General features: G+C 35.6%; 1 protein-coding gene across 1 annotated transcript in view; it reads right to left on the bottom strand.

Annotated features, from left to right (window-relative positions):
• Nucleotides 1-27912, bottom strand: part of CSTF3 (cleavage stimulation factor subunit 3) — a 76319-nt gene that overhangs the window by 34581 nt on the left and 13826 nt on the right. Inside the window, exons 2-3 of the mRNA XM_032283633.1 lie at nt 21553-21654; nt 21335-21430 (exon numbers count right to left, since the gene is read on the bottom strand). Coding sequence (XP_032139524.1) covers nt 21335-21430; nt 21553-21654 — 198 coding nt within the window. The remainder of the gene's footprint in view (nt 1-21334; nt 21431-21552; nt 21655-27912) is intronic.

The following is a 27912-nucleotide window of genomic DNA, read 5'->3' as shown; positions in this document are numbered from 1 at the left end:
AAAACACACCCTATTTTCTCTGGAATTTTTATATAGTTTGAAATGTTTGCATTTAATTTTACTTTCTCTAAATATATATCACATTTTCCAAAGTGATGCCACCAAAGGTAAAGAATTAAGTTCAAATACTACATGGAAAGCTGCCTTTAAGGCTTTAGCAGACAAGAATGAAATGAAGATTATATTGGTATTCCTGCTGGAAGAACAGGCCCTTATGGTGCTGTCATTAAAATGTAAAGATAGTTGAAAGGAAAAAAACCTGAATGGCAAGCTCTAGGCTAAGGAGGTGATACTTTCACCAGCAAATGAGGTAAACACATATGGCCATTCTTTCTAGTTGATTCTAATATACAGGTCTAATTTTGTCCATGACTACTATAACAGATCAGTAGAGATATCAGATTATCAAAAGTTGTGAAATTATTTAAAAAAAAAAAAGTTTCCTAATGCTCAGTTTCTCAAAGAAGCTAAATTCCTGGCAGCTTTTTTTCCCGGTCACTACCTAAACCTGAGGAAGGAATGGGGAACAGGCACAAAATCATTTTCTGTTTTCCCCATATCCCAACATCTTACTGCAAAATGCACAGAAACAAGATATAAAATAATCTATGGACTAGCTTTCAAATTACTACATTTGAGATATGTTGTTGAATAGAAAAGTGTGCATGTTGAAAACCAAATTCTATAAAGTATTTAATTAGCTCACCAATGTGAAAGAAAACTGGTTTTCAAATATTTAATGTTAATAGAATATAACTCTATATAAACTCACTTCAAAAGGATATCTGATTGTTGAAAGATGCCTTCATGATTTTGATGTCTATTATTCTCTACATGACCTTATTGAATAGCTCAAGAAAATCTGTAATGTGCATTAAAATTTTCCTTAACAACTGTTCATAGGCAAATCAGTTTCAGGAAAAATAAATATAACTAGCAAAAGAAACATGCACTTGTAAAATCTTAAAACTATTTTTATTATGTAAGAGTATGTGAGTCTCCTCATGTTTTTCTAATGTTGAAATGCAATACAAAAAGCTTTAAAAAGTGAAAAAAATAATTTGCAAACATTAAGACTTAATTTAAATGAGAAATCAGAGGTTTGACTAACAAAAGAAATACTTAAGTACAAAACATGCATTTGAAAGACAAATATAGGCGAAGCATGGTGGCTCACACCTGTACTCATAGCATTTTGGGAGACCAAGGCAGGTGATTTGATTGAGTAAAGGAGTTCAAGACCAGCCTGGGCAATAGAGCAAGACCCTGTCTTTACAAAAAAATACAAAAATTTGTTGGGCATGGTGGCATGCACCTGTAGTCCCAGCTACTTGAGGGGCTGAGGTGGGAGGATTGCTGGAGCCTGGGAGGTGAGGGCTGTACTGAACTGTGATCACACCACTGCACTCCAGACTGGGCAACATAGTGAGATCCTGTCTTGAAAGAAAAAAGAAAGAGAAGGAAAGAAGGAAGGAAGGAGGGAGGGAGGAAGGGAGGGAGGGAGGGAGGGGAAAGAAAGAGAGAAAGAAAAAAGAAAGAAAGAAGAAAGAAAAAAGAAAAAGAGAAAGAAAGAAAGAAAAAGAAAAAGGAAGGAAGGAAAGAAGGAAAGAAGAAAAAGGAAAGAAAGGATGTAAAATAGGTCAGTAAGGACACCAAAACAAAGGAAAATATGTTCTTTCATCTCAGAATGTATTTATCATTCCTTCTATTCTGACAATGAGAAAAAAAAGTAAAGCAAGAAATGTAACACATTATTTAAATGTTTAATTGAAATTCTTTCAACTTCTAAACAGGAAATTGTGCCAACATTAAGTTTCCCTTAACTTTCCTAATGTGCTCTTGTAAAGAGAAAAAAAACCAGAAAAATGGACTAGAGAGATTAGTACTCAGAAAAAGAAATCCAAAGGGCTCTTAAAAATGAAAATATGCTCAATCCCATCCATAAGGGAAATGCAAATGAAAACCACACTAAGATGATCATTTTTTACCTATAAGTACTGGCAAAAATTAAGAAGTATGACATATTGTATAAAGAGGATTTGGGAAATGGGCCCTTTACAGGATTATCAATGGGATTTAAAACTATGACAACCTCTGTGGAAGATCATTAGGAAACTGAAAATTCAAATAAACCCCACATACTTTTTGATCCAGCAATTCCATTTCTAGGAATTTAATCCTCAAGAATATTTACACAAATGGAAATGATATGTACACAATTACTGCAGTATTGTCTGTAGTAAGACTGAGAAAAAACTTAAACGTCCTTCAGTAGGGGACAAGTTAAAAGAAATATAGAATATCATGTACTTGTAGAAAAAAAGATTTCCAAAACTTACTTTCTCAAGCTATATAAAAAAGGTGCAAAACAAAATGTAATAGTTATTAATGTAAAGGACAGAACACATGAATGTATATGCATTAAACGTCTCTAGATTCTGAGGGGAACTGGTGCCTCAAGAACAGGGGTAGCTGAGTTTTCACTGTAGGTTCCTTTTGTTATCTTCTGATTTTTGAACCTTATTTTAATATATATACACATATACATATGTATATACATATATGTATATACACATGCATATACATGGAGTGTCTAGGTGACATATAACCTGTTCTGAGTTCTTTTACATTTAAACATTTCTGTATTTTCATCAATTCTCCAAACAGTATTCTAAAAGCCCCCAAAATATTCTTAAAATTTGCAAAAAATGTACAAATAAAACATAATATGCATTATGCATACGGAAATTAGATGTATAATATTGTTAAAACTATTTAACATTTTTTAAGGTAAAGAATTACCTTCGCAGCCTCCAAAAACATAGTAAAATTTAAGCATTAAAAAAGAATACTATCAACCTTAACACAAACTAATAAAGTCCAGAGGCATTACCAAAAAAATTTAGTTTAGATAATTTTCAAACCTAAAAGATGAATACTAATTAATGGAATTTGACACTGGCATAATTCGAGATTATTAAAAATACTCATTTCCAACCAAGTCAAAGGGTTTTATAAACATTTAACAATAAAGTTATTGAAGTGATATATTTGGGTAAAAATTTAACTGAAATTCAACACTTAAGAAACTACTTGTTTCATGCCCAAACTATAAACTTGTGGCACTAAACCAATCAAGTGAGATTTATAGCTCTTATAATAAACATAAAAATAAAACTCATAATCATTTTTGCCCTGAAAAAAGTAAAGCTAAAAATAAACCAATTCCAATTCCAATTAAGAGTCCTTTCACTTAAGAAAACTTTCATTAGAGCAGAATGACTTTAGGGTAGGAAGCAAATATGAAGAGTAACCTGGATACTTAATAAATGAGCTTTTAATTTTTTAATATATACTTAAGTTATACCTACAATTGGACATGTTCAAAAATGCACGTGTAACTTTTACAATGCTATTTTATTAACATGACCCTGGGTACAGAATTTGCAAGTTGACAGCTATTTTCTTTCAGCAGATTGAAGAGGCAATTCCACTGTCTTCTGGCTTCTCTTGTTGCTGGAAAGTTACTACCACCTTACTGCTGTTCCTTTGAAGGTCATTTATCTTTTTGTTTCCAACCATTTATGTGACTTAAGAAAATATATTTAGCTTTCTATAGTTTCAATCTCATGTCTAGTTGTGGATTTTTCAAATTATTACTTGAGATTCAACAAGCATCTTGAATCTGTTGGTTGAAGTCTTCAATCATTCTGGAAAATTCTCAGTATTTCTGTCTTCTAATTGTGCTTCCGCCCAGTGTTCTTCCTCTACTGCTAGAACTTCAAGTAGACACATTTTCACACTACCCTTTGTGTCTCAGATATCTCTCATTAAACTCTATTCTGGATTCCTTCAGTTCTCTGATTCTCTCTTCACCTGTGTTATTAACCTAATCTCACCTAAATTCTAGTTTCTGAAGTCTTTGCAGGTCTGTGTCTGATATATGTAGTTTCCTTATATGCTTATTTTTAACAACTGATCTCCTTTTCCTTCACAGATTATTTGTGGAAAGTCTTGAGGCCTAGGAAGAAAGTGCATTCCTTCAGAAAGGGTATGAATAAGCTATTACCACCTATTAGGGGCATAATTCAGGCTGAGTCTACTTTACATACATGGCTTCAGTTTTTCTGAATCATTCTCAGGTGATGTTTATTTACACAAATCCACATAAGGAACATCTCAGGATTCCCCCATTCTGCTCTACTTAGAGGGACGCAACTTTTCTCAGTCCCTTTCAGGGAGGAAGGTGGCACACCTTCTAGATTTACTTCTAGATCACTGTCATCCTGAGTGTAGCTTTTGCAGCACACAGTTTGAAGGGGAGAGGATATCCCATTGGACACTGAACCTTGGGCAGGCCTTGGGGTTTTGACTTTTGCTGCCTGAGGTCCTGGAAGTGTTCAAAACTGAAGCTCAAGTCTTCTCAGTTTGGCAGTTGCTTTCAGGGCCAAAACAGTTTAGGCATTCTGTTTATGTCCTCGTGTTCCTTTTTTTTCTCCCTCCCTACTCCATCAGGCTTTGACCTGGTAATTCCTTACAGTGCTGTAAGTTCTTCAATGTTAATAAGGTGTTCTTAAAATTCTGTCTAGCAGCTTTAGCTGTTTTCAGTGAGAGAGCTCATCTGAGTAACCTAACTCACCATATTACCTGCAAGTCTCCTTCATAATATTTAATATCATGCTTTCAAAAAGATTAGAAAAAAATTGTATGTGCAAACTTCTTGAAAATAACTAAAAACTCTAAAATCCAATGTTCACTGAAGCCCTAAATTACAAAGGTAATCTGTTAAAGAAGCCAGATCTGGCAAAAATCTGGCCGGTAAAAATCTGGCCAGGCACAGTGGCTCATGTCTGTAATCCCAACACTTTGGAAGGCAGAGGTGGGAGGATTGCTTGAGCCCAAGAGTTCAAGACTAGGCTGGGTAACATGAGACCTGTCTCTACAATTAGTCAGGCATGGTAGCCTGCGACTGTGGTCTCAGCTACTTGGGAGGCTAAGGTGGGAGGAACGCTTGAGCCCAGGCAGTGGAGCTTACAGTGAGCTGAGTTTGAGCCACTGCACTCCGGCCTGGGTGACAGAGTACGACCCTGACTCCAAAAATAAAGTAAAAATCTTTCTCTTAAATTATACATCAATATAATTCTAAATAATGTGAAAGCAGCTTACTCTGAAATACTTAAATGTTTAGGGGTATTAGACAATTCAAAAGAATAGTTTCTTTTTAGTGCTCCAAAAATAAAGACATATTTTTTAACCTGTAACAGTAAAGGTATTAGCCGATCAGAATTTTATATTCATGAAAATAATACATCTTGTTATAAACTGATACCATAACTCTAATTTTTAGAAATTCAACTTGTAACATACAATTATTTCTCACTGTGGATTTTTAATTCAACAAGTATTACCTTGGTATACTGCCACTATATACCAAGTATTGTTGGAATATATCAACATACAAAAGAAACAAACTATAAGTAAATTATTGAGTACATTAGGTGATAAAAATTATAGGTGAAAAGGAGAACTTAGTAAAGGATGAGGAGTTCTGTGAGGGATAGGAGTAGCAATTTTAAATAGAGTGGTCACAGTAAATCTCAATGAGAAGTTAACATTTTTGTAGATTTGAAGAAAGCAAAGCAGCTATCTGGAGAAATATCTTTAGAACAGCTGAAAGAGCTAATGCAGACAAAAGCCCTAAGAAGGGAATATGTCTGGAATAAATTTAGGGAACATCAAGGATGCCAATATGACTAAAGAAGAGACTTTACTATTAATACGTTGATTATCATGCAGATAGTATGCATAAAATTTTATACTTGTGGGTATCCTAGCATTCAATAATCTTCTACTAATTACTAAATCAGTCTACCTGAAGGTACTAAAAAAATCTGATTCTTGGCTAGGTATTGTGGCTCATGCCTGTAATCCCAGCACTTTGGGAGGCCTAGGCAGGTGGATCATGAGGTCAGGAGTTCGAAACCAGCCTGGCCAAGATGGTGAAACTCCATCTCTACTAAAAACACAAAAATTAGCTGGTTGTGGTGGTGGGTGCCTGTAATCCCAGCTACTCAGGAGGCTGGGGCAGGAGAACGGCTTGAACCCAGGAGGTGGAGGTGGCAGTGAGCAGAGACTATGCCACTGCACTCTAGCCTGGGCGACAGAGCAAGATTTCGTCTCAAAAAATCAAAAAAACAAAACAAAAACCACAACAACTGATTCTTAAACATACTAATAGGTTTTTCACATAATTCACAAACATGACTTTTCACATAATTACTAAGAACAGATACAAATTTATTTAAAATTCAATTAAAAATATCAGAATTCATTAATAGTGATCAAAGTTCCATTATAATTTTCATTTAACAGCTATAAAAACATCTTATTTCATGTAGTACCACCATCTTTTAAAAAATATTATTACTATTACGTCAACACATTCTCATTAATATTTCTCTCTTCATATCACCTAGCAATTCTCCCTCTCAAATTTCTGGATATTACAAATCAATAAAATTAGAAAAAAAATTTAGAAAATGACATGGTCTGCTAAAGGTTTTTGTTTCGTTTTGTTGTTTTTTTGAGACAGAGTCTTGCTCTGTCGCCCAGGTTGGAGTGCAATGGCGTGATGTTTTGGGTTTTGACAGATGTTTGGAAACTACTGTTCTTGTGCTTTCACTGTTTAAAATTTTAACCAGTCTTTTGGTATTCCAAAAGTATTCAGAAGACATCAAAACATTTTATAGGTTTCTGTTTAAAACTAAGTTTCAAACTTTGATACTAGAATCAATAAAATAAGTAGTATCTTAATCTTGGTTATTATTTATTTGTCCTTTTGGTAAAATCCCTTTTAGTGAACACATTCAAAATAACAAATATTTACCCAAAAGGGGGGAAATGTTTCTTATGTTTTTTTCATTTAAAAATTCATACAAAAGAAGCAATCTTCTTTCCATACAAAATAAGTCAATTTACAAGCTGTGTCATTGGATAAGCTAGACACTGACAATGTGGTATGTTACGACTCCCATTTAGTAAAAACAAATTTTACTCATGGTAAAAAACATTTCAAGGAATCAAACTTACACAACTTCTCAGGTTTCACCTACTATGGAAAATAACTAATTTTTTAATCTTAGGAAAGGTTTTTTTCCCCCTCTCAAAAAGTGAAAACTCTGGCTAATTATTGTCATATTTTCCTCAATCGCTATGAAGATTTACTAAAGGGAAAATTTTATAGCTTCTTAATTGTATTAGTTTCTCAGTGCACAAATAGAAACCAAAAATAAATTTTAAAAAAAGGAAACCAAAAGAGTTTCTAAATCAACATGTAATTTTTTTTGAGAATTGAACACGAAGCTTCCGGTCATTTAACTTATAAATTTATGTAGGCCTTTTTAGTAAAATAAGGGCCCAGAATTATAGATGATATCTCAACTTAAGCTCTTCCTAGAGCAAAATAACAGTCAACTTATTAATTTAGCAATTATTTCAGATGTTCATGCTTATTCTCCAGTTATTCTCCCTGCTTAGCTGTAATTCTAGATGAGTCAATGACCATTAAGTACATGTATTTCTACAATAAAGAAAACATTCACATAAATTACAAGTCATCTGCTTTAATATACTGGGAATGACTAGACGCAAAATTCAGCTTAAAAATTTAAAAACAAGCTATTCATCTGTTTCTAAAATGTAAAAAATTTAAAATCATTAAGCTAAAATTTTTTCAACTCCTTAAATAAAGCAGGTTTTCTCTCTTTCCTTTGTTAAGGCCTCTGCACTTGCAGTTCTCTTTGCCAGGTATTCTCTGCTTAACTCATACACGTACTTCAGGCCTCAATTCACAAGTCCTGTTCTTCCAGAAGATTTCCTCAACTCACCATCCCATCTTCCCATGCAGTGTCTGGCATGCATTTACTCATTAGATATTGGAAAAGTTAATAAATTTTAGAAACAATTTAGGAAGATAATGCCCCCATCTTCCTGACAAGTAACGTGGAAGAACCTGAAAAAAGACATTTTCATTACTTTTTTTTTTTGAGATGGAGTCTCACACTGTCACCCAGGCTGGACTATAGCGACGTGATCTCAGCTCACTGCAACCTCTGCCTCCAGGGCTCAAGCGATTCTCCTGCCTCAGCCTCCCAAGTAGCTGGAATTCCAGGTGCCTACCACCATGCCCAGCTAATTTTTGTATTTTAAGTAGAGACGGGGTTTCACCACGTTGGCCCGGCTGGTCTTGAACTCCTGACCTCAAGTGATCCACCCACCTCAGCCACCCAAAGTGCTGGGATTACAGGCGTGAGCCACTGTGGCTGGCCTCTTTTTTTTTTTTTTTTTAAACCTATAACCACATAAAAACCTATAAAAATATACAGATGGTGGGGGGTTTGCAAAAATACTACCAGATGACTTTTTTGGGAACCTATAAATTCAACAGCCAACTGTACTACTGAAAAAAAAGGTGTTAATATTTTGGACAATTTTATGTGAATATAACCCAGGCAAATATGTCAGTAGGCATCAGTAAATTTCATTCTACTAAAAGGCCACAATTTTAGGGAACTTTTAAGCACTAGTCCTCCATATACAAAATTACCTTCCATGAAGGTTTGCTAACACAATTCTGCATTTTTACTTTGCATAGTCTCCTAAAAATCACAAACTACAGCTTGTAAAATTCTTCTTACCCATAAAAGTATCTTATAATAAGCATAATTGAATACACTAAAGTAAAATTCCAAAATATTTCAACTGTGGTACACTTAGAATTACAAGCTGTTTTATAGGTAAATAATACAAATTCTGTTGCAACATCATAGTGGTTTACTTACAATCAACTGAGGAGTATCAGGTAGCTACATGAACATATTTGAGTCTTCAGTGACACAGACTAGAGATGTGCTCAAAAAGTTTATCGACTCTCTAAGCCTGATGCACCACAAATTACAAACAACTGGAAATGCAGATTTAGCTTCAATAAATCAGATTTTCCCATTAACTAGAAAAGTCAAGTTCCTCTTAATATTTTTAAATAGCTAGCTATTGTTTCCCTCTGACTTTAAAGTTTCATAATCTCAATTAATAAAAATCTCTTTTCAGATCAGGCTGGGTGTGGTAGCTTATGCCTGTAATCCCAGCACTTTGGCAGGCCTAGGTGGTAGATGACCTGAGATCAGGAGTTCAGGACCAGCCTAGCCAACATGGTGAAACCGTCTTTACTAAAGATACACAAATTAGCCAGGTGTAGTGGTTGGCACCTGTAATCCCAGCTACTCCGGAGGCTGAATCAGGAGAATCACTTGAATGCAGGAGGTAGAGGCTGCGGTGAGCCGACATCGCGCCATTACTACACTCCAGCCTGGGCAACAGAGACTCAAGGTCTAAATAAATAAATAATAGATCATAGTGAATATAGTTTATCCTATCAGAAAGTCTCTTTTACAAGACTTCTTGAAAAGTATGAAAGCTGTATAATAAGCATATATTGAAAAGCTAATATACTCTACCTAAATCCTTACTTTTGGCCTTGATTTAAGTAAATGCCATTTTAGTAACACTCCTAATTGCTAACCCAAAAACAGATGTAAAAGTGATTGCTCTCTCTATAATGTGGAATGTAAAAAAATATTCAAAGTGGTAAAGAATGTATGTTCTTTGCTTCAGTCCAGGAGTTCAAGACCAGCCTGGGCAACATGGCAAAACAAAAAGTACAAAATTTTAAACTTTTGTCTCTACAAAATAAAAAATAAAAAAAACTACAAAAATTAGCTGGGTGTGGTGGTGTGCACCTGTATTGCCAGCTACTCTGGAGGCTGAGAGGATCACCTGGGCCTGTACAGGTCAAGGCTACAGTAGGCCATAATTACACGAATGCACTCCGGCCTGGGCGACAGAGTAAGACCCTGTCTCAAAAAGGATAGAAAATATATGCTCTTATAAACTTCTTAAAAGTCTAAAATTACAAAGATTTGCCCCTTTTTTGTGTACAGGATTCCTTTGTACTATCTGAAATTAAATCCAAGTATCTACAGCTAAAAATTAAAAAACTACAGAAGTATGGAGCACAATAGCAACTAGAATTTTAAAGATAAGATTTTATACAAAGGATAATCTGGCTACATAAAAGTTATTGTACCATATATCTTCTAAAAGGTTTGCTGAAATTCTATTTAAGCAATTTTATGTGGCTGTAAGTAGCTATACATAATACATTTTTTCAAATGCCCACCAAACTATTGATAAACCTAATACTGACACAGCTAATGAAGAATGCGAGACTGCGTAAAGAAAAACAAGAGTCAGTTAAAAACTTACAATATATTAATAGCTATTTCCACTACTATATTTTAGATTTCTTAGGCCAGTTAGTATAATGGCTAAGTGACTAGAAGCCCATATGGAGGAAAAATTTAAGTATGAACTGAATATTAAACTAGATTTGAACATTACTGTTCCTCTTAAGTGTGATAATGGTATTGTGGTTTTATAGGGTACTATTCTTTATATAAGCAGAGAAATATAAAGCATTCATTGAGCCTATGTAGTGGTGTACAGGTATTGACTAGTCTTTCAAATTTGTTTGAAATTTTTTATAATAAAAAGTTAGAAAAAAAAGTTTAAATTGCTTGGCTAAAGTCCTAGTAATTCAATAAGGAAGCTGTAAGCAGAATATCCTAGGGTCCTCAGACTTCAAATTCTTTCATTCCTATTCCTACATATAGCCTTTACAGAGTAACCTGCAAATTCCTTGCACTTGCATTTATTTAAATAAATGAAGACATTTTAAAGCATATCTTTCCCACACTACCACGTATGATTAGGCCCTTGTTACAGCTACACAGTAAGAAAAATTCTGACCCTGCAGTTGATGCACAGGGCAGAGAAGCTCCCCTCCCTCATAATAAAAACTTGAACTTAAGAAATACTCTTTTCGGGCCAGGTGCAGTGGCTCATGCCTGTAATCCCAGCACTTTGGGAGACCGAGGCAGGCGGACTACAAGGAGAGGAAATCGAGACCATCCTGGCTAACATGGTGAAACCCCCCCTCTACTAAAAATACAAAAGTTAACTGGGTGTGCTGGTGCACACCTGTAGTACCAGCTACTTGGGAGGCTGACACAGGAGAATCACTTGAACCCAGGAGGCAGAGGCTGCAGTGAGCCGAGATCGTGCCACTGACCTCCAGCCTGGGCGACAGAGTGAGACTCTGTCTCAAAAAAAAAAAAAAAAGGTATTTTAGAGATGGCATGTTACTATGTTGCCCAGGCTGGTCTCAAACTCCTCGGGGGTCAAACAATCTGCCCACCTAGACCTCCCAAATGCTAGAACTACAGGCGTGAGCAACTGTGCCCAGCCAGAGTAAACATTTTTTTATAAGTCATTTTGACTTGGAATGCCTGTAATTTAAATGCTAATCTCCTAACTATTCTGTGAACTCAGGAAATTCAAATTTACAAGGGAACAGTTACCATTTTGGCAAATATTCCCATGGATAAGCAATCTGACATCTTTAATTGCTAATAGAAACTATTTTCTTTCAAGTGCTAACAATTTCATTTGTGTCTCACACAAGTGAAAAATTTTAATTTAAAAAATGTACGATTTGCAAACATAATTGTTAGTCTAGATGATCTTTTTCACTCATTAACTTGTTTATAAAGTGAAAGATGCCCTTATTATTTTTAAAGTATCTAAATTCTTATTTGAAATAACCTGCCATTTGGTCAAATTAATATAGATATCCATTTCCTGTATCATAGTTTTAATTTCTATATAACCTAATGCTTGAGGTAGCAATTTTAAAGTTTTCTTCCCCATATGATTTATGACAGAATTGACAGGCATTATTTACAGTAAATGATTTTATATTTGACAAAATTCTATAAATAATCTTTTCTAACTATACTCACTAGGTAAGCTTCTGCAATGAAAAAAATCATGGTGGGGAGGGGAAAGCTAGGACTTTCCGACAGTTTTCAAACACAATAAAGTTTGAGTCATGAATAGAATACCTGTTTCCACTCAATAAATGTATTGAAAAACACCAGATAATTCCATGGAAAAATATCACTGATTCAACCAGCAATCAACAGGGTCTAAACAGAGTGGGCAGTTCTTAGATGAGAATACGTATTTAGTCTCAAAATTATCTCCCCATTATTTTTTCTATTAATTACCAAAGGAATAATATTAACTACACAGTGGACAAACTGGTCAACACCTGAACCACATCATCAAAACTGACATCACCAATATGGGACAAATGAACATTACTATGCCTTTGGATGAGCTACTCTGAAGACACATGACCATTCTGGTGGCTTTTCAGCTAAAACCTATAACCTAAATCTAATGATGCAGCATCAAACAAATTTAAATTAAGGCCGAGGGCTGGATCCAGTAGTTTATGCCTATAATCCAGAACTTTGAGAGGCTTGAGGTCAGGAGTTTGAGACCAGTCTGGCCAACATGGTAAAACTCTATCTCTACTAAAAATACAAATATTAGTTGGGTATGGTGGTACACACTTGTCCCAGCTACTCAGGAGGCCGAGGTTACAGGGAGCCGAGATCATGCCACTGCACTCCAGCCTGGGCAACAGAGCAAGACTCCAGTCTCAAAAACAAAACAAAACAAAAACCCAAAACAAATTAAGGTTGAGGGACTGTTCTACATTGAAGGAGGTTAAGGGGACTGATAATTATATAATGGCCTTGGATTAGATAATGAATCAGAAGAAATTTGTTAAAGAGTATTACCATAACAAAAGTAGAACATAGACTACAGATGATTCTACTGTTAAATTTCCTGAATTTCATCGCTCAACTGTGTATAAGAATCTTTGTTATTAGGAACCACATCAAAGTATTAAAGTCTTAATATATGCAGTGCAATCTCCCATAGTTTGAAAAAATATTCAATAAACACTTATGTCAAGATGTTATAAAGCAGTGTAAAATATATATGGGAGTTATTTGCATTGTTCTTGCAACTTCTAAGTTTAAAATAATTTCAAAATAAAGTTACAAATGCATTACAAAAATTGCTTAAGTGACTAAAATGTCAGTTTGTAACCCCTAAAAGCAATGCTCTTGTTATTCAATCCATACAAAGCAGATTAAATCATGTGATCTCCCATGATTGAATCTTAGACTCTGATAACCTAAATAATGAATGTTTTAAGCATTTTCTCATCTAATATCCAATACCATACCCTGAATGAAGCACAAAGCCTTCAAAAATTCTCGTTATCCATGATAGCCAAAACCAAAGGAAATGGTACAAACACAGGAAAGTTATTTTGCTGACAATCTCCCCTCCAATGACACTATCTGTATGTCTATAATACTGGGTAGTGTTGTCATTTTTTTTAAGCTTTATAAAATTTAATCTAATGTACTTCTAAATATTATCAGTACTTAGATTCTTAACTATAGCTAACAAGACCATTCTAAAATTAGCACTAGTTTTTTAGTCATCAAATTTGATTTTAAAACTGTCAAAAGCCATTAAGGAAGCATCTGAGTTTTCATTTTTTAAATAAGGATATGAGTTTAAAATGGTTGACGAACACTACAGATATTTCTAGTTTTAAAAATCAGAAAGGGACTGAAACCTGACTATAGTGTTAGAAATAACTGGTTATTTGTAAGAAAACATCTCATTACCCACCCCCCAGAAGAATGAGAAGTATCAGTACAACACTCAAGTTGCACTGAAAGAATAGGATGTCAGCGACTGGGCGCGGTGGCTCACGCCTGTAATCCCAGCACTTTGGGAGGCCAAGGCGGGTGGATCACGAGGTCAAGAGATCGAGATCATCCTGGCCAACATGGTGAAACTCCGTCTCTACTAAAAATACAAAAAAAATTAGCCAGGTGTGGTAGCACACGCCTGTGGTCCCAGCTATTCAGGAGCCTGAAGCAGAAGAATCGCTTGAGCCCAGGAGGCGGAGGTTGCAGTGAGCCAAGATTGCACCACTGCACTCCAGCCTGGTGACAGAGCAAGACTCCGTCTAAAAAATAAATAAATAAATAATAGGATGTTAGCTAATGAACCAAACATAAATACCAAGATGTGGCATTCTTGTTTAAATTCTACAGAGGGTACAAGTTAGCTGCAGTTAATTATTTTAAGCCACATTCTCCAGCGTAGATGATTCTCCCATAACAGTTGAAGTGTCCTTAAAGGTTATCTGATTCTTAGTTTGGCACTCATGTGACTTTCTTTTTTAAAAAGTTTATGCAACCAGAAAATCGGGTTTCAAACCCAGGAATAAATTGTTAGTAAAAAAACTGTCAGTTAAAATGGCATAACCCTAACCTGATTGTGAATCTAACAGTCACAATATACTAAGCACATAGTAGATGCCTCAAAGATTACTTCTTGATTCATTATATACAAAAAGCAAACCAGGAGACTAATCACTTTATTGTTCAGGCAAGTATAGGAATTAGTCTATAAACTATGAAATTTACTGACAGCACTAATATTCAATTACTGCACTGCAAAGCCTCCATTCCCAAAACTAGGTGCCGGAAACACCTAAGAAACAAAAACAGATACTGTATGTTCATCCTCTAGTCAGCAGTCCTGGCATGCTAACTGGGAAGCTTATATGCTTTAAAAGCTTCCCAAGTGATTCTAAAGCAGTGAAGTTTGTAAACTTTGGCTCCAGGGATAACAATGTCTTGATTTATTTTACCCACATATAAAATGAGGGGGCTAAACTATCTTCCGACTCTAAAAATTTGACTTAAAACAGTATGCCCACTTCAAGTATGTAATATGTGCAGCAGTCATAGTCTGGTGAGTGAAAAAATTCCCAAGAAAACCATAATCACCAAACAGCCAACCTTCTTTTTTCTTCAAATCCAGGATAAAAAGCTGCAGAAATTGTCACCCTAAAAGACTATTTTCCATATAGGAATCTTGGGACAAAGTCAACAGTACATGCTAGATCTGACATTGTGCATTCAAATAAAAGGCTGTAATTGAACATGCGGTCACATGAATAGACGTACTTAGATTCGGTTTCAGAAAGATTAAAAACGGCTTTGGGATCTTGTTATCTTTGACCCTTACTACAGTTCAATGTACTATTTCAAAACTGCATTTGAATCCTATCACTGATCTCAACTTGTCTTTAGAACTATTTCTTAATTATCACTTGCAAATAGAAAATTTCTCTTTGGAGGTCAAGTACACAAAATGGTAAAACTTACCCACATTATGCTTTCCTGAGTCTTAGAAAAGCAGCTGAGTTTCTCAAGTTGTATTCAAGGAAAATATTCATAATTTTTGTTCAGACTGCTGTGGATTCTGGTATGTTGGGGAAAAAAATCTATATACAGACTTCAAACTATTATGCCATTATACGAACCAACTATTTGTTTTCTGCTACCAAGTTGCTAGGAGCAAACCAGTTTAGTAATAAAATTTAAACTTTAAAAATTCTGTAAAATTAAAGTAATAAAATTGAAAGTTTAATAAATTAGTTACAACTAATAAATGCATTGTCCACATTTATTTAGAGGTGCAGCTTTTTACAAATGTCACTGGTAATATTTTAGACATTTTCATTTCCTAGAAGTGCCTTGAAGCACACTTATTCCAAAGGAATAGCTGTTTCAAAGCTGACACATTAAAGAAAATACAAACAATAAATCTATTAAAAAATACTTGAGCTTTTGACCAGGCATGGTGGCTCACGAGGTCAGGAGTTCAAGACCAGCCTGGCCAAGATGGTGAAACCCTGTCTCTACTAAAACTACAAAAAATTAGCCAGGTGTGGTGGCACATGCCTGTAATCCCAGTTACTCGGGAGACTAAGGCGGAGAATTGCTTAAACCCAGGAGGCAGAGGTTGCAGTGAGCCAAGATCATGCCACTGCACTCCAGCCTGGGCAAAAGAGTGAGAATCAGTCTAAAAAAAAAAAAAAGATTTGAGCTTTCGACTTAAATTGGTCCTTTGTTTTATAAAGGAAAGTCAAGTGCCACCTGGTTCCCCTGAGCTCAAGTTACAACCAAAAATGCTCAGCACTGTAAAAAGTCTTGTGTTAGAATTAGTTTTATTTCCAAATATGTAGTTTTCTAGCTCTGTGATATTATGAAGGGCTTACATGTTTGTGTTGATTCAGGGATGCTATGTTGCAGCCTAACTTTAATTTTTTGGGAAAGGGATAGAGTTTTCAACCAAAGTTATCCCCTATGATCCTAATGACCGTAATACCCAATAATTTTAACTAAGTATTAGGTATTATACATGTTATTCCATGAATGTCCAGGAAATTTAGGTAAAATATTACTACCATACGGAAAACTTCAAATTGTACAATCCAATAGTCCTTTTGTTTCACCACTAATTTTAGAATGTATATGTACTTTTTATCATAAACCCTTTTCTACAATTTCAGAATCTATCATGACTCTTATTATACTGAAGAATGGACTATAAGGAAGCTGGGTTTAAAACATAAGAGTCTTTCCAGTGTAAAGAAAATGACCATATATTTTCAATATGTTTACGAATGACTGCAGAGATTATAGTTTTGCTTTACAAAGCTGACAAATATATAGGCAACCAGGTTGATTAGCACAAGAGTTTGCTTGAAAATAAATGGCTACATTTCACATAAAAGAATAGATTATCTAGAAATTATAAAGATTGGAAAACATAAGGTTTTATTTAAAGAAATGTTGTCATCTAAGTGACTACATCCTTTTGCAAATAGTTGCTTTGGCAGAGAAAAAAGTCCCAAGGGAAAAAATGTATAGACCATGTTAGTAGAAGTGACAGCACCTAAATATCTGTTATAATAATGGAGAGGGAAAGGGATGGAATCAGATAATTCAATAAAACCTACAATAGTTTACTACTTATAGTCAACATGCAAATATTTCCTTTGCTTATCAAATAGTACTTTATTCAAAGCACTTTCAGATATTATCATTCGGTTCTGTGTTTACAAGTACTTTTTTCTTTTACATCTCTACTCTACATTTATATATGCATCTAAGGAACTAGAAAAAAAAGCATATTGAGTTTTAAAGTAGAATCTGAATAATCACACAGACATGGACCAACATTTATTACAAACAGGAAAGGTGCAGATCTATAAGAAGAGAGTACAGATTTTTTTGGTAAAAAGGCTGCAAGCTGAAGTATAGAAATCACCATAATCTATATAATGCAGTAATTGTATCTGCATTTTAAAATCACATTGCTTAACAGAAACAATACATTATCATACAGTAATTTAAACTGCTACGTAAAGGTATTAAAACAGTATCAACAGTGGAAAAGTTTATTTCAATTTAGGTCACTCATGTTGCATCCTGAGTTCACTTCCATTTTCCAAGAAGAAAGGTCATTTTGAAAAATTGAAATGTATGCCACACAACCCATTATTTATAAGGAAGAAAAAACCAAGTATAAAGAAAATAATTCATCTTTTGTAAAAATTTTAAATAAAAAACAATCAATTATCTATATGCTTTTATTACAGAAATACAGCTTTCACAGACCGCAAGATACATTGTTGCTATTACCAGCAGCATTACCTTCTTCATTTCTCCTTCTGCCACCAATAAAAAACATCCTTCAGTAAAAAAATTCCTTATGAATGTGGCCTGAATCAAAACAAATTACCTCTCTAATAAGATATTGTAGCTTGCATGTTGTTGCTCATCATCTAATTATATGAAAAGCTACAGAAACCACAGGCTGGTGGGGAAGAACAATTTAAAAGAATATGGCAACATTCTATAGGTTTTCTAAATTGTGTGATTATTTAGTGACATTTTTCGTCATTATAAAAAATAGGTTTTTTTTTTTTTTTTTTTTTGAGATGGAGTCTCACTCTGTCATCAGGCTAGAGAGCAGTGGCAGGATCTCGGCTCACTGCAACCTCCACCTCTCCGGTTCAAATGATTCTCCTGCCTTAGCTTCCCAAGTAGCTGCGACTACAGGCATGTGCCACCACACCCAGCAAATTTTTGTATTTTTAGTAGGGTTTCACCATGTTGGCCAGGATGGTCTTGATCTCTTGACCTTGTGTTCCACCCACCTCAGCCTCCCAAAGTGCTGGGATTACAGGCATATGCCATTGCACCAAGAGCACTGAGGCTCTGACTGGGGCATTCTACTGAACTCAAGTGTTTAAAACCTCTCATTTCTTAAATCCAAAAATATACTAAACTATATTTAAGAGATCCTTATTCGATCAAATAGCTGGAGACATAAATTTTCCTTTATATAAAACTAAGAAGTAGCAAAAGTAGTTTCATATAGTGATAGATTTTAAACTTGATAACTATAACTTTAAGAACAGTCATACTTAATGACTTGCTCATCTCATAATAATATTGTTAAATCATGTGTGACGTAGCAGTTTTAAAATAAAGAGAACAATATATTTCAGGGAGTGAAGGCAGAATGTTATCTCCAATGTATTACTCTAACACTGAAGTAATTTGGCCTAGTTTTTGAAATTACATATTAAGAATACACAGACGTTTGTCCTAAATGCCATTCACTAAAGCAAGGGAATTTCACCTCCAACAATTTCCACACTACAGCAGAAAAATAAAAGCACGTGGCAAATTAAGGATGACATTTTAAAATCCAAATTTTACAGAGCTAAATAGATACAGCTCAACTCTGAGTTATGAGCAATCTGATATATTGGCTCATATACTAGCATCATTAACTTTTTTTCTAAGTGATTATTTAATATGCTCTCATTTCCAACTGATGTTTCAATTTTTTTAAAAAAGGTTTAATACTTTTTTTCCTTTGACATTTTGTACTTTAATAGGATTTGCAAGTAATTTCTCTGGGGAAGCAAATTATCTTCTGTTACTAAAGATGTATGTATTTTCTATTAAAAAATGTATTTGGAGTCACACAAGTTGGGTTAGCTGAATATAAAGAAATGAACATTACAATTTCCCCACCATGAAGTACTGAGTTACAACAAACGTATTAACAAAACTTTATTTTGAGTGCATACAGAATGTTATGTAAACACTGAATTATTACTTTCAACGTAAAGACATTCTTATTCTCACTTTGAATTTTTAAAAAGTATTATAAATAGGTTATGTGTCTTCTCCAGAAATATTAACGGCCACATTGAGTGATATGATCAAAGAAAACTTTAGCCTCTCACAGGCTAAACAAAAATATAAAATGTGAAAATAAAAAATAAAAATAATGAGCAAATCATGAAAGAGAAAAACACAGCTCAGGATATACATTTTTAAAACCAGTATTCAATTTAAACCCTTAATTCCTAAACCAAAAATATAAATTTTAAAAAACATACATATATATTATTTACCATTTGTTCTCAATACATGTTAAATATACCTACTTGCATGTGTATGTATATGTTTGTGTGTATGTAAAATAACTGCAAATATTACCAACTACATAAATCAGGCAACTGCTATCAGCTCATTTCATTTCATTATATGAATTGAGTCTGTTATGTAGACAACTTTCAGCCCCTTGGAATAACATCTGGTCCTCCTGAAACTCTTTTTTTTTAGGATGCAGTTTGTAACTTACAACTAGTAAATTGGAGAAACAAACCCATTGTGTTCAGAGTTACAGAATGGAGTATCTAACTGCCTATTTTAGTTTAACTTATGCTATAATAAAATGCATGAATAATGCCTGAATATTTGAGAAACAAGGAATTTAAAAACTCACAAAGTTTTACTTCACTATACAAAAACAATTATATATCAATTATGTTAATTTCTGGTGCATTTGATTATAAGTCTAATGTGTTTGTAAAGCCAGACTAGAATGCAGACCATGTGCAGGTGATCCAGGTTCCTTATTTTAATGAGTTAAGACAAAGCAGCACACTGGCTTCAGCATATTTCGGACAGGCCTCACCTGTTTTGTGCCAAGCTACTTTGGTAATTAAATATTAAGGAAAGAAATGATCCCAGAGGACAGGTGATGAAGCTTTAAGGATACGGTCATAGGCCAAAACTACCAGACTCCACATAAGGCACAATCTCTCTCATACATACAAACACACAAACATACATTCCACATACACAACCACACACACAAAAATAAAACACACACAATGTTCCTGGTATTATCCAGTAAATTCCCTCCCCACCAAGTAATACAATCTAAACTACAGCACCAATACAATGAGTACACTGTAGCCTCTATTTGAATCTGCTATTGGTTGAGTCCATTCTGAGGACACATCACAGGTGACACTGTGTTGTGCTGAAATCTATTCAGTACTGCTGATGACCAAAGCCCTTTGAATAGGTCCAAAAGAGACCTATATGTTATCAAATTTCAGGTACAGCAGAAAATGTTATGTTGAGGCTGCAGTGTACTTGATTATGCTGAGAATCTATATCACAAAATAGTAAAAATAAGAGTACTGCATATTATTAAGTTATAAAAAGAACTGCATATAACTGTCAGCTTAATGTGGATATCAGTTATTTACATCTTACCCCTTCCATCCCATTAATTCATATTAATAACCTGAAAATGATTACTTGGTGCCAACTGTTATTGACACATTAAAACTTTTGTTATCATTTTTACTACTAATTCCAGTCTTCAAAAATTAACATTTTCCTCCTAACCATAATCATGAATGGGGTTCCTCGCTCTATACAATATACATGCCTGGATTCAAATTTCAAGACATAAAAAGCAAGAAAAAAATCAAAATATCATTGGATAAAATTATGATTATAGGATTAAATAGGTTTGAATCACATTAGCTTAATCTTACATAATATAAACTTCATCTTACAGAAAAATCATTAAATTATTGAAGTGCTTACATTGATAAACCATGCATTTTCACAAAATTAAAATGTGAAGTAATTCTTCTCTTAAAATGTTTCATTTCACCAGACACTCAAAATACCCTATGAAAAACTAAGTTAACATTTCTGTATTTTCATATACTCCCATTCATATTAGTTTGTAAGTAGGAATAAAAAGAAAAATGAGCTCTAAATAAATGACACAGGAGGCAATAAATTGACACATGACAAGTAAATAAAAGGCTAAAGCACTCCAATACCATTGAAACTGTTTTAATGTTGTTGCAACTCCAAAATGCAACAATCATCAGCTTGTAAAAGACCCAAATTTCAAAAATTCATTTTAATTACTCCTTCATACCTATTTTACAAAATAAAGGTTAGACACATTTAAATCCTCCTTGTCCTAGTTGGCTATGTTCCTAACTTGTTTTTTATCACTACAGTGTATGCTGCAATTCCCATCAGATGCTGATATAAGAAAAATAAAATAAAATAGTAACCTCTGCTTCAATGTACAGTTTCCAGAATCTGCCAGAACTGGGGAACTGGGCAACAAGGCGTTCGTAAGTCTTCCGTGCTTTGTCTATAGGTTGATTCTAAAATTGAAAACCAATAAACAGCATTTACAATGTTAGGATTATGAAAATATTATTCACTGCAGAACCAAGTAGTGTGATTGGACCCATAGAGAAGGAAATGTAATCCTATATCACTAAACCTGTGCCTCTCGAATGAGAATGCTCCAAGCATCAAGGTCATATGGATTCTCTTCTAATTTCTTTTCCGCTTTCTTCACCTTCTCTGGGACATACTCAGCTGCCTGGGGAAAAAAAACAACAGTGAACTAAAGTTACTGTTTTAAAAATCTCATGCCTAAGTTAATTCAAGAACAATAAAGTCCTTGGATGCAACGTCACATTACAAAGCATAAAACTATCATCATATAAAAGAGAGCTGTGTTTTCTAGAACCTATGTATACAATCGTCCTTATCGTGGGTTCTAAATCCTTAGATTCAACCAAGGGTGGACTGAAAACACTCAGGGGAAAAAAAGACAGCAGTATCTATACTAAACATGTACAGCCTTTTTATTCATCATTATTTCCTAAACAACACAATATAACAACTATTTACATGGCATTTATATGACGTTATTATAAATCAATCTAGAGATGATTTAAGTATTTGGGAGGACATATGGAAGTTATATGCAAATACTACATTATTTTATATAAGAGACATGAGCATGGATGGACTCTAGTATCTAAAAGGGTATCCTGGCAACTATCCCCTACAGATACTGAGGGACGATCATATTTGTATTCAGAAGTAATTTGCATAAAAATAATAAAGCCAAGTGATCAAATATTTTTTATTCAAACAAAATTTTTTTTGTATTAAATACTATAAAACAGCAGTTCTCAAATTTTATGGTCTCAGGACCCCTCTACACTCTTTAAGAACCACAAAGAGATTTTATGTGGGTTATATCAATATTTACCATATTAGAAATTAAAACAAAAAAATTTAAATATCAATTTACAAATAAAACCTTTTACATGTTAATTTTTCTTTACAAAAAATAACTTAAAATTCAGTAAAAAGAATGTCTCTTTTTACATTATTAAGTCCATTCAATATTCGACTTTTAAAAAGGCAGCTGAATTTTCACATCTGCTTCCTCATTCAATCTGCTGCCCTATCAGATCATGGAAATGCTGAAAAATTCCACTGTACACCCATGAGAGATTAGGAGTAAAAAAGGGCAAATAATGTCTTAGATTTATTATGAGACAGGTTGAACTCACAGATCCTCTAAAAGTCCTTAGGAACCCTTGGGGTTCCTGGACCAACTCTGAGAAAAATTGCTGTTAAAGCATTCATCCCCCACTACAAAGAAAATGCATAAAACGACATGGAAATCTTATATCAATGTAAAGGAATTTTAAAAACACAATTCACAATTGTGTATACAACATAATGAAAACTATAAAAGAAATCTTAAAGAGGTTTTTAAAATATATTCAAATGCTTAGACTGGTCATCCTTGGAAAGTAAGTAGTAGAATTACAGGCTGATTTTTTTCTCCTTTTCTTTCAATATTCCTCAAATCCTTTAGTAGGGTAGTTTTACTTTTATTATGGAAATTTAATCTTAAAAAAAAAAATGCTTAAAATAGTAGCTAGCCCTTGATGAAAAAAATAAAAGTATTAATTCTTAAATTGTTGTTCAGAATACTACTGTGCACCACAAAAAACGATGCTCAAGCCGGGCGCGGTGGCTCAAGCCTGTAATCCCAGCACTTTGGGAGGCCGAGGCGGGTGGATCACGAGGTCAAGAGATCGAGACCATCCTGGTCAACACGGTGAAACCCCGTCTCTACTAAAAATACAAAAAATTAGCTGGGCATGGTGGCACGTGCCTGTAATCCTAGCTACTCAGGAAGTTGGGGCAGGAGAATTGCCTGAACCCAGGAGGCGGAGGTTGCGGTGAGCCGAGATCGTGCCATTGCACTCCAGCCTGGGTAACAAGAGCGAAACTCTGTCTCAAAAAAAAAAACAAAAAAAAAAACGATGCTCAAATAAGCCAGATAAATGTTAATTTATACAGGCCAGGTGTGGTGGCTCACATCTTTAATCCCAGCCCCAGCACTTTGGGAGGCCAAGGCAGGCAGATAACTTCAGGACAGGAGTTCAAGACCAGCATGGCCAACATGGTGAAACGCCGTCTCTACTAAAACTAGAAAAGTTAGCTGGACATGGTGATGTGTGCCTATTACCCCAGCTATCTGAAAGGCTGAGGCACAAGAATTGCTTGAACCCTGGAGGCAGAGGTCACTGTGAGCGAGACTGCACCACTGCACTCCAGCCTGGGTGACAGGGCCACACACTGTCTTATAAAATAAAAAAGTTAATTTATATAAAGTTTTGTTTTTTCTTTTTTCTAGGACATCTTGAAATCTATAAATAGCAATACATATTGATAATATCCAAGCACATCCAGAGAGGGAAGCACTGCCCCTATTACTTTTCTCCCCAACCACCCTTTTTTGTTTTTAGTGGAATTAGTATTTCATGGAACAATTCAGTCAAAACACCAGTTTAGAAAAGTTAAAAAAAAAAAGTCATCTGTTCAGATTTTTAAAAATTACCTAGGAGGAATAAACTCTCTTCTCTGAAATAAATTAGCTTGCACTACTGGTAAACATTCACTTATTTAGAAAAAAGACATGCTGACTACCGTAATTCGAATTAAAATTAGGATGCTTTCCTAACATACAAGAACTTTTTGAATAAATTGCTCAAAGAACTAAAGTTGGAAAAGTTTATAAGGGACTACTGCCTCTACCCACATATTAAACTACAGTTTGTTAACGGTGACAAACCAATCACTGGATCAATGATTGGCTCAGAAAGACCAGCAAATGGAAAATCAGCAAATAATAAAGGTGGCATTTTCAAATCAGAATGGTGGATTATTCAATAAATGGTTTCGGAATAACTATATAGTCATCTGTTAGAATAACTGTGAAATCAATTTTATCAAAATAAAGTTGAATTCCTACTTTATTCTTTCTACCAAAATAAACGAGATAAGATTTAAATGTTAAGAACAAAACACAAGACAGAACTAGAGGAGAATATGGTGAAATGTATCTCTGCACAGGAAAAGAAACCTTTTGGGAGGCCAAGGCAGGAGGACTGCTTGAGCGCAGAAGTTCTTTTAGACCAGACTAGGCAACATGGTAAAACCCCATCTCTACCTAAATACAAAAATTAGCCAGGTGTGTGGCAGTCTGAGGTACTTGGGAGGCTGAGGTGGGAGGACTGCTTGAGCTGAGGAGGGAGAAGTTGCAGTGAGCCGAGATTGCCACCAATGCACTCCAGCCTGGGTGACAGAGCCAGACCCTGTCTTAAAAAAAAAAAAAAAAAAAAAAAAAAAGGCCTTTACACAGGCGCAGTGGCTCGCGCCTGTAATCCCAGCACTTTGGAAGGCGAGGCGGGTGGATCACCTGAGGTCAGGAGTTCAAGACCAGCCTGGCCAATATGGCAAAACCCCATCTCTACTAAATATACAAAAAATTAGCCAGGCGTGGTGACAGGTACCTGTAATCCCAGCTACTCGAGAGGCTGAGCCAGGAGAATCACTTGAACTCAGGAGGTGGAGGCTGCAGTGAGCCGAGATCGCGTCATTGCACTCCAGCCTGGGCAACAAGAGTGAAACGCTGCCTCAAAAAAAATAAATAAATAAAAGTAAAAAGACTTTAAAGAGTAAACTTACATGGTAAGTTAAAATTTGCGCATGAGAAAAGTACCAAAATCAAAAGACAAAAGTAAAAAAAACCTCCAACACATGACAAATATACTAAATTTATTAAAGTACGATCAATAAAACACCAGTGGTTCAAAAACAAAATGCAGGCAGATATAGAGGCTCACACCTGTAATCTCAGCACTTTGAGGAAGGGGCAGGAGGACTGTTTGATCCCAGGAATTTGAGACTAACCTGGGCAATATGGTGAAACCCTGTCTCTATAAAAAATACAAAGAATTAGCTGGGCATGGTGGCATGCCCCTGTGGTCCCACCTACCTGGGAGGCTGAGGTGGGAAGATCACCTGAGCCCAGGAGGTTGAGCCATGATTGCACCACTGCTCTCCAACCTGGGTGACAGAGTAAGACTCTGTGTCAAAAAACAATTTTTTTAATAAAAATTTTAAAAATTAAAAAATGGGCAAAGCATATGAACAGTTTATAGAACAATTAACTTTTTTTTTGAGACAGAGTTTCGCTGTTGTTGCCCAGACTGGAGTGTGCAATGGCATGATCTCGGCTCACCGCAACCTCTGCCTCCTGGGTTCGAGCAATTCTCCTGCCTCAGCCTCCCAAGTAGCTGGGACTACAGGCACGCACCATCATGCCCAGTTAATTTTTGTATTTTTAGTAGAGATGGGTTTTCACCTTGTTGACCAGGATGGTCTCGATCTCTTGACCTCATGATCTACCTGCCTCGGCCTCCCAAAGTGCTGGGATTATAGGCGTGAGCCACCGCGCCCGGCCAGAACAATTAACTTTCTAAACACTCAAAAGAAATGTAAATATAAACCAGAAAACAGAGATCCAACATTTTATAATTAAATTGCACTGGTGGGGGTAAGCAGAAAAAGATATTCTCATAATGTTAGCAAAGGCAAGTAGAAACTGATCAATGTTTAATATAAATGTCTGATTCTGAATTCCACTTCTAGTAACACCCTACTGCACGTGTACACAAAAAGATGTAATGAAAATCAGCTGCTAGAGTGTAGTTACGCAAGACTGAAAATAAATTATTAAATAACTATGTATAGCCAGATGTGGTGGTACATGCCTATAGTCCCAGCTACTCAGGAAGCTAAAGTGGAAAGATTGCACCCCAGGAGTTCAAGTCTGCAGTGAGCTATAATCACACCACTACACTCTACTCTGGGTAACAGAATAAAACTCTGTCTATTTGTGTTAAAATAAAATAAATAAATAAATATATGAAAGGATCAGTTAAATTATGGAATTTGTAGTCACTTTAAGAAAAAAAGGCACCGGGCATGGTGGCTCAAGCCTATAACCCCAGCACTTTGGGAGGCCAAGGCGGGTGGATCATGAGGTCAGGAGATCAAGATCATCCTGGCCAACACGGTGAAACCCCGTCTCCATTAAAAATATAAAAATTAGCTGGACGCAGTGGTGGGCACCTGTAATCCCAGTTACTCGGGAGGCTGAGGCAGAAGAATCACTTGAACCTGGGAAGCGGAGGTTGCAGTGAGCAAAGATTGCACCACTGCACTCCAGCCTGGTGACAGAGCAAGACTGCATCTCAAAAAAAAAAAAAAAAAATAAAAAAAAAAAAAGCATGGCAGGTAGCCACATGGAAATCTCCATAATATTAGGTCAAAAATAAAAATGATGGTGAGAAGGGAGATATGCAAACGACACATACACTTACTGTCATATACCCTTCTGGTTTGTTTGAATTTTTCTTACTCACCTGAGAAATATTCACTCAATGCCTAGTATGTGTTAGACATTGTAGTGGCCTTTGAGATAAACAACAAAATAAAGAATTCTTTCAAAGGGTTTACTTCTTGAAAAAAAAATAAAATAAATTTTCGGCCAGGCATAGTAGCTCATGCCTGGAATCCTAGCACTTTGAAAGGTCAAGGCATGAGGACTGGTTGAGGACAGGAGTTCAACAGCAGCTGGGCAACATAGTGAGACCCCCTCTCTACAAAAAAATTTCTTAGTCAGGCATGGAGGTGTGTACCTGCAGCTCTAGCTAATAGGGAGGCTGAGGCAGGAGGACTCCTTAAGACCAGAAGTTCAAGACCAGCCTGAGCAACACGGTTAAGACTGCGTCTCTACCAAAACAAAAAACAACAACTACTTAGCCAGGCGTGACGGTGGGCACCTGTAGTCCTAGCTACTTGGGAAGCTGAGGCAGGAGTATTGCTTGAGCCCATGAATTCAAGGTTGCAGTGAGCTAAAATTGTGCCACTGTACTCCAGCCTGGGTGACAGCAAGACACCAGCTCTTACAAAAAAAAAAGGGGGCCACTCGAGGTGGCTTACGCCTGAAATCCCAGCACTTTGGGAGGTTGAGGCAGACAGATCACAAGGTCGGTAGCTTGAGATCAGCCTGGACAACATAGTGAAACCTCACCTCTACTAAAAATACAAAAATCAGCCAGGCATGGTGGCACATGCCTGTAGTCCCAGCTACTTGGGAGGCTGAGGCAGGAGAATCACTTGAAACTGGGAAGCAGAGGTTGCAGGGAGCCAAGATAGCGCCAATCCCTTCAGCCCTGCCCAAAAAGGGAGACCTCTTCTTAAAAAAAAAAAAAAAAAAAAGAGAGAGAAACAAATTTAAAGTAAACTAGAATTTCAGTCCTGAGATATCGACTACAAAATGATAACAATTAAGAAGTACAACTAAGCCGGGCGCAGTGGCTCAAGCCTGTAATCCCAGCACTTTGGGAGGCCGAGGCGGGTGGATCACAAGGTCAAGAGATCGAGACCATCCTGGTCAACATGGTGAAACCCCGTC

This window comes from Sapajus apella, unplaced genomic scaffold (genome assembly GCF_009761245.1).
Source record: "Sapajus apella isolate SASKATOON/1434 unplaced genomic scaffold, GSC_monkey_1.0 scaffold14, whole genome shotgun sequence".
In the NCBI taxonomy this organism is placed as follows: domain Eukaryota; kingdom Metazoa; phylum Chordata; class Mammalia; order Primates; family Cebidae; genus Sapajus; species Sapajus apella.
The sequence above is the reverse complement of the archived record's forward strand: the minus strand, read 5'-3'. Positions and strand labels throughout refer to the sequence as shown.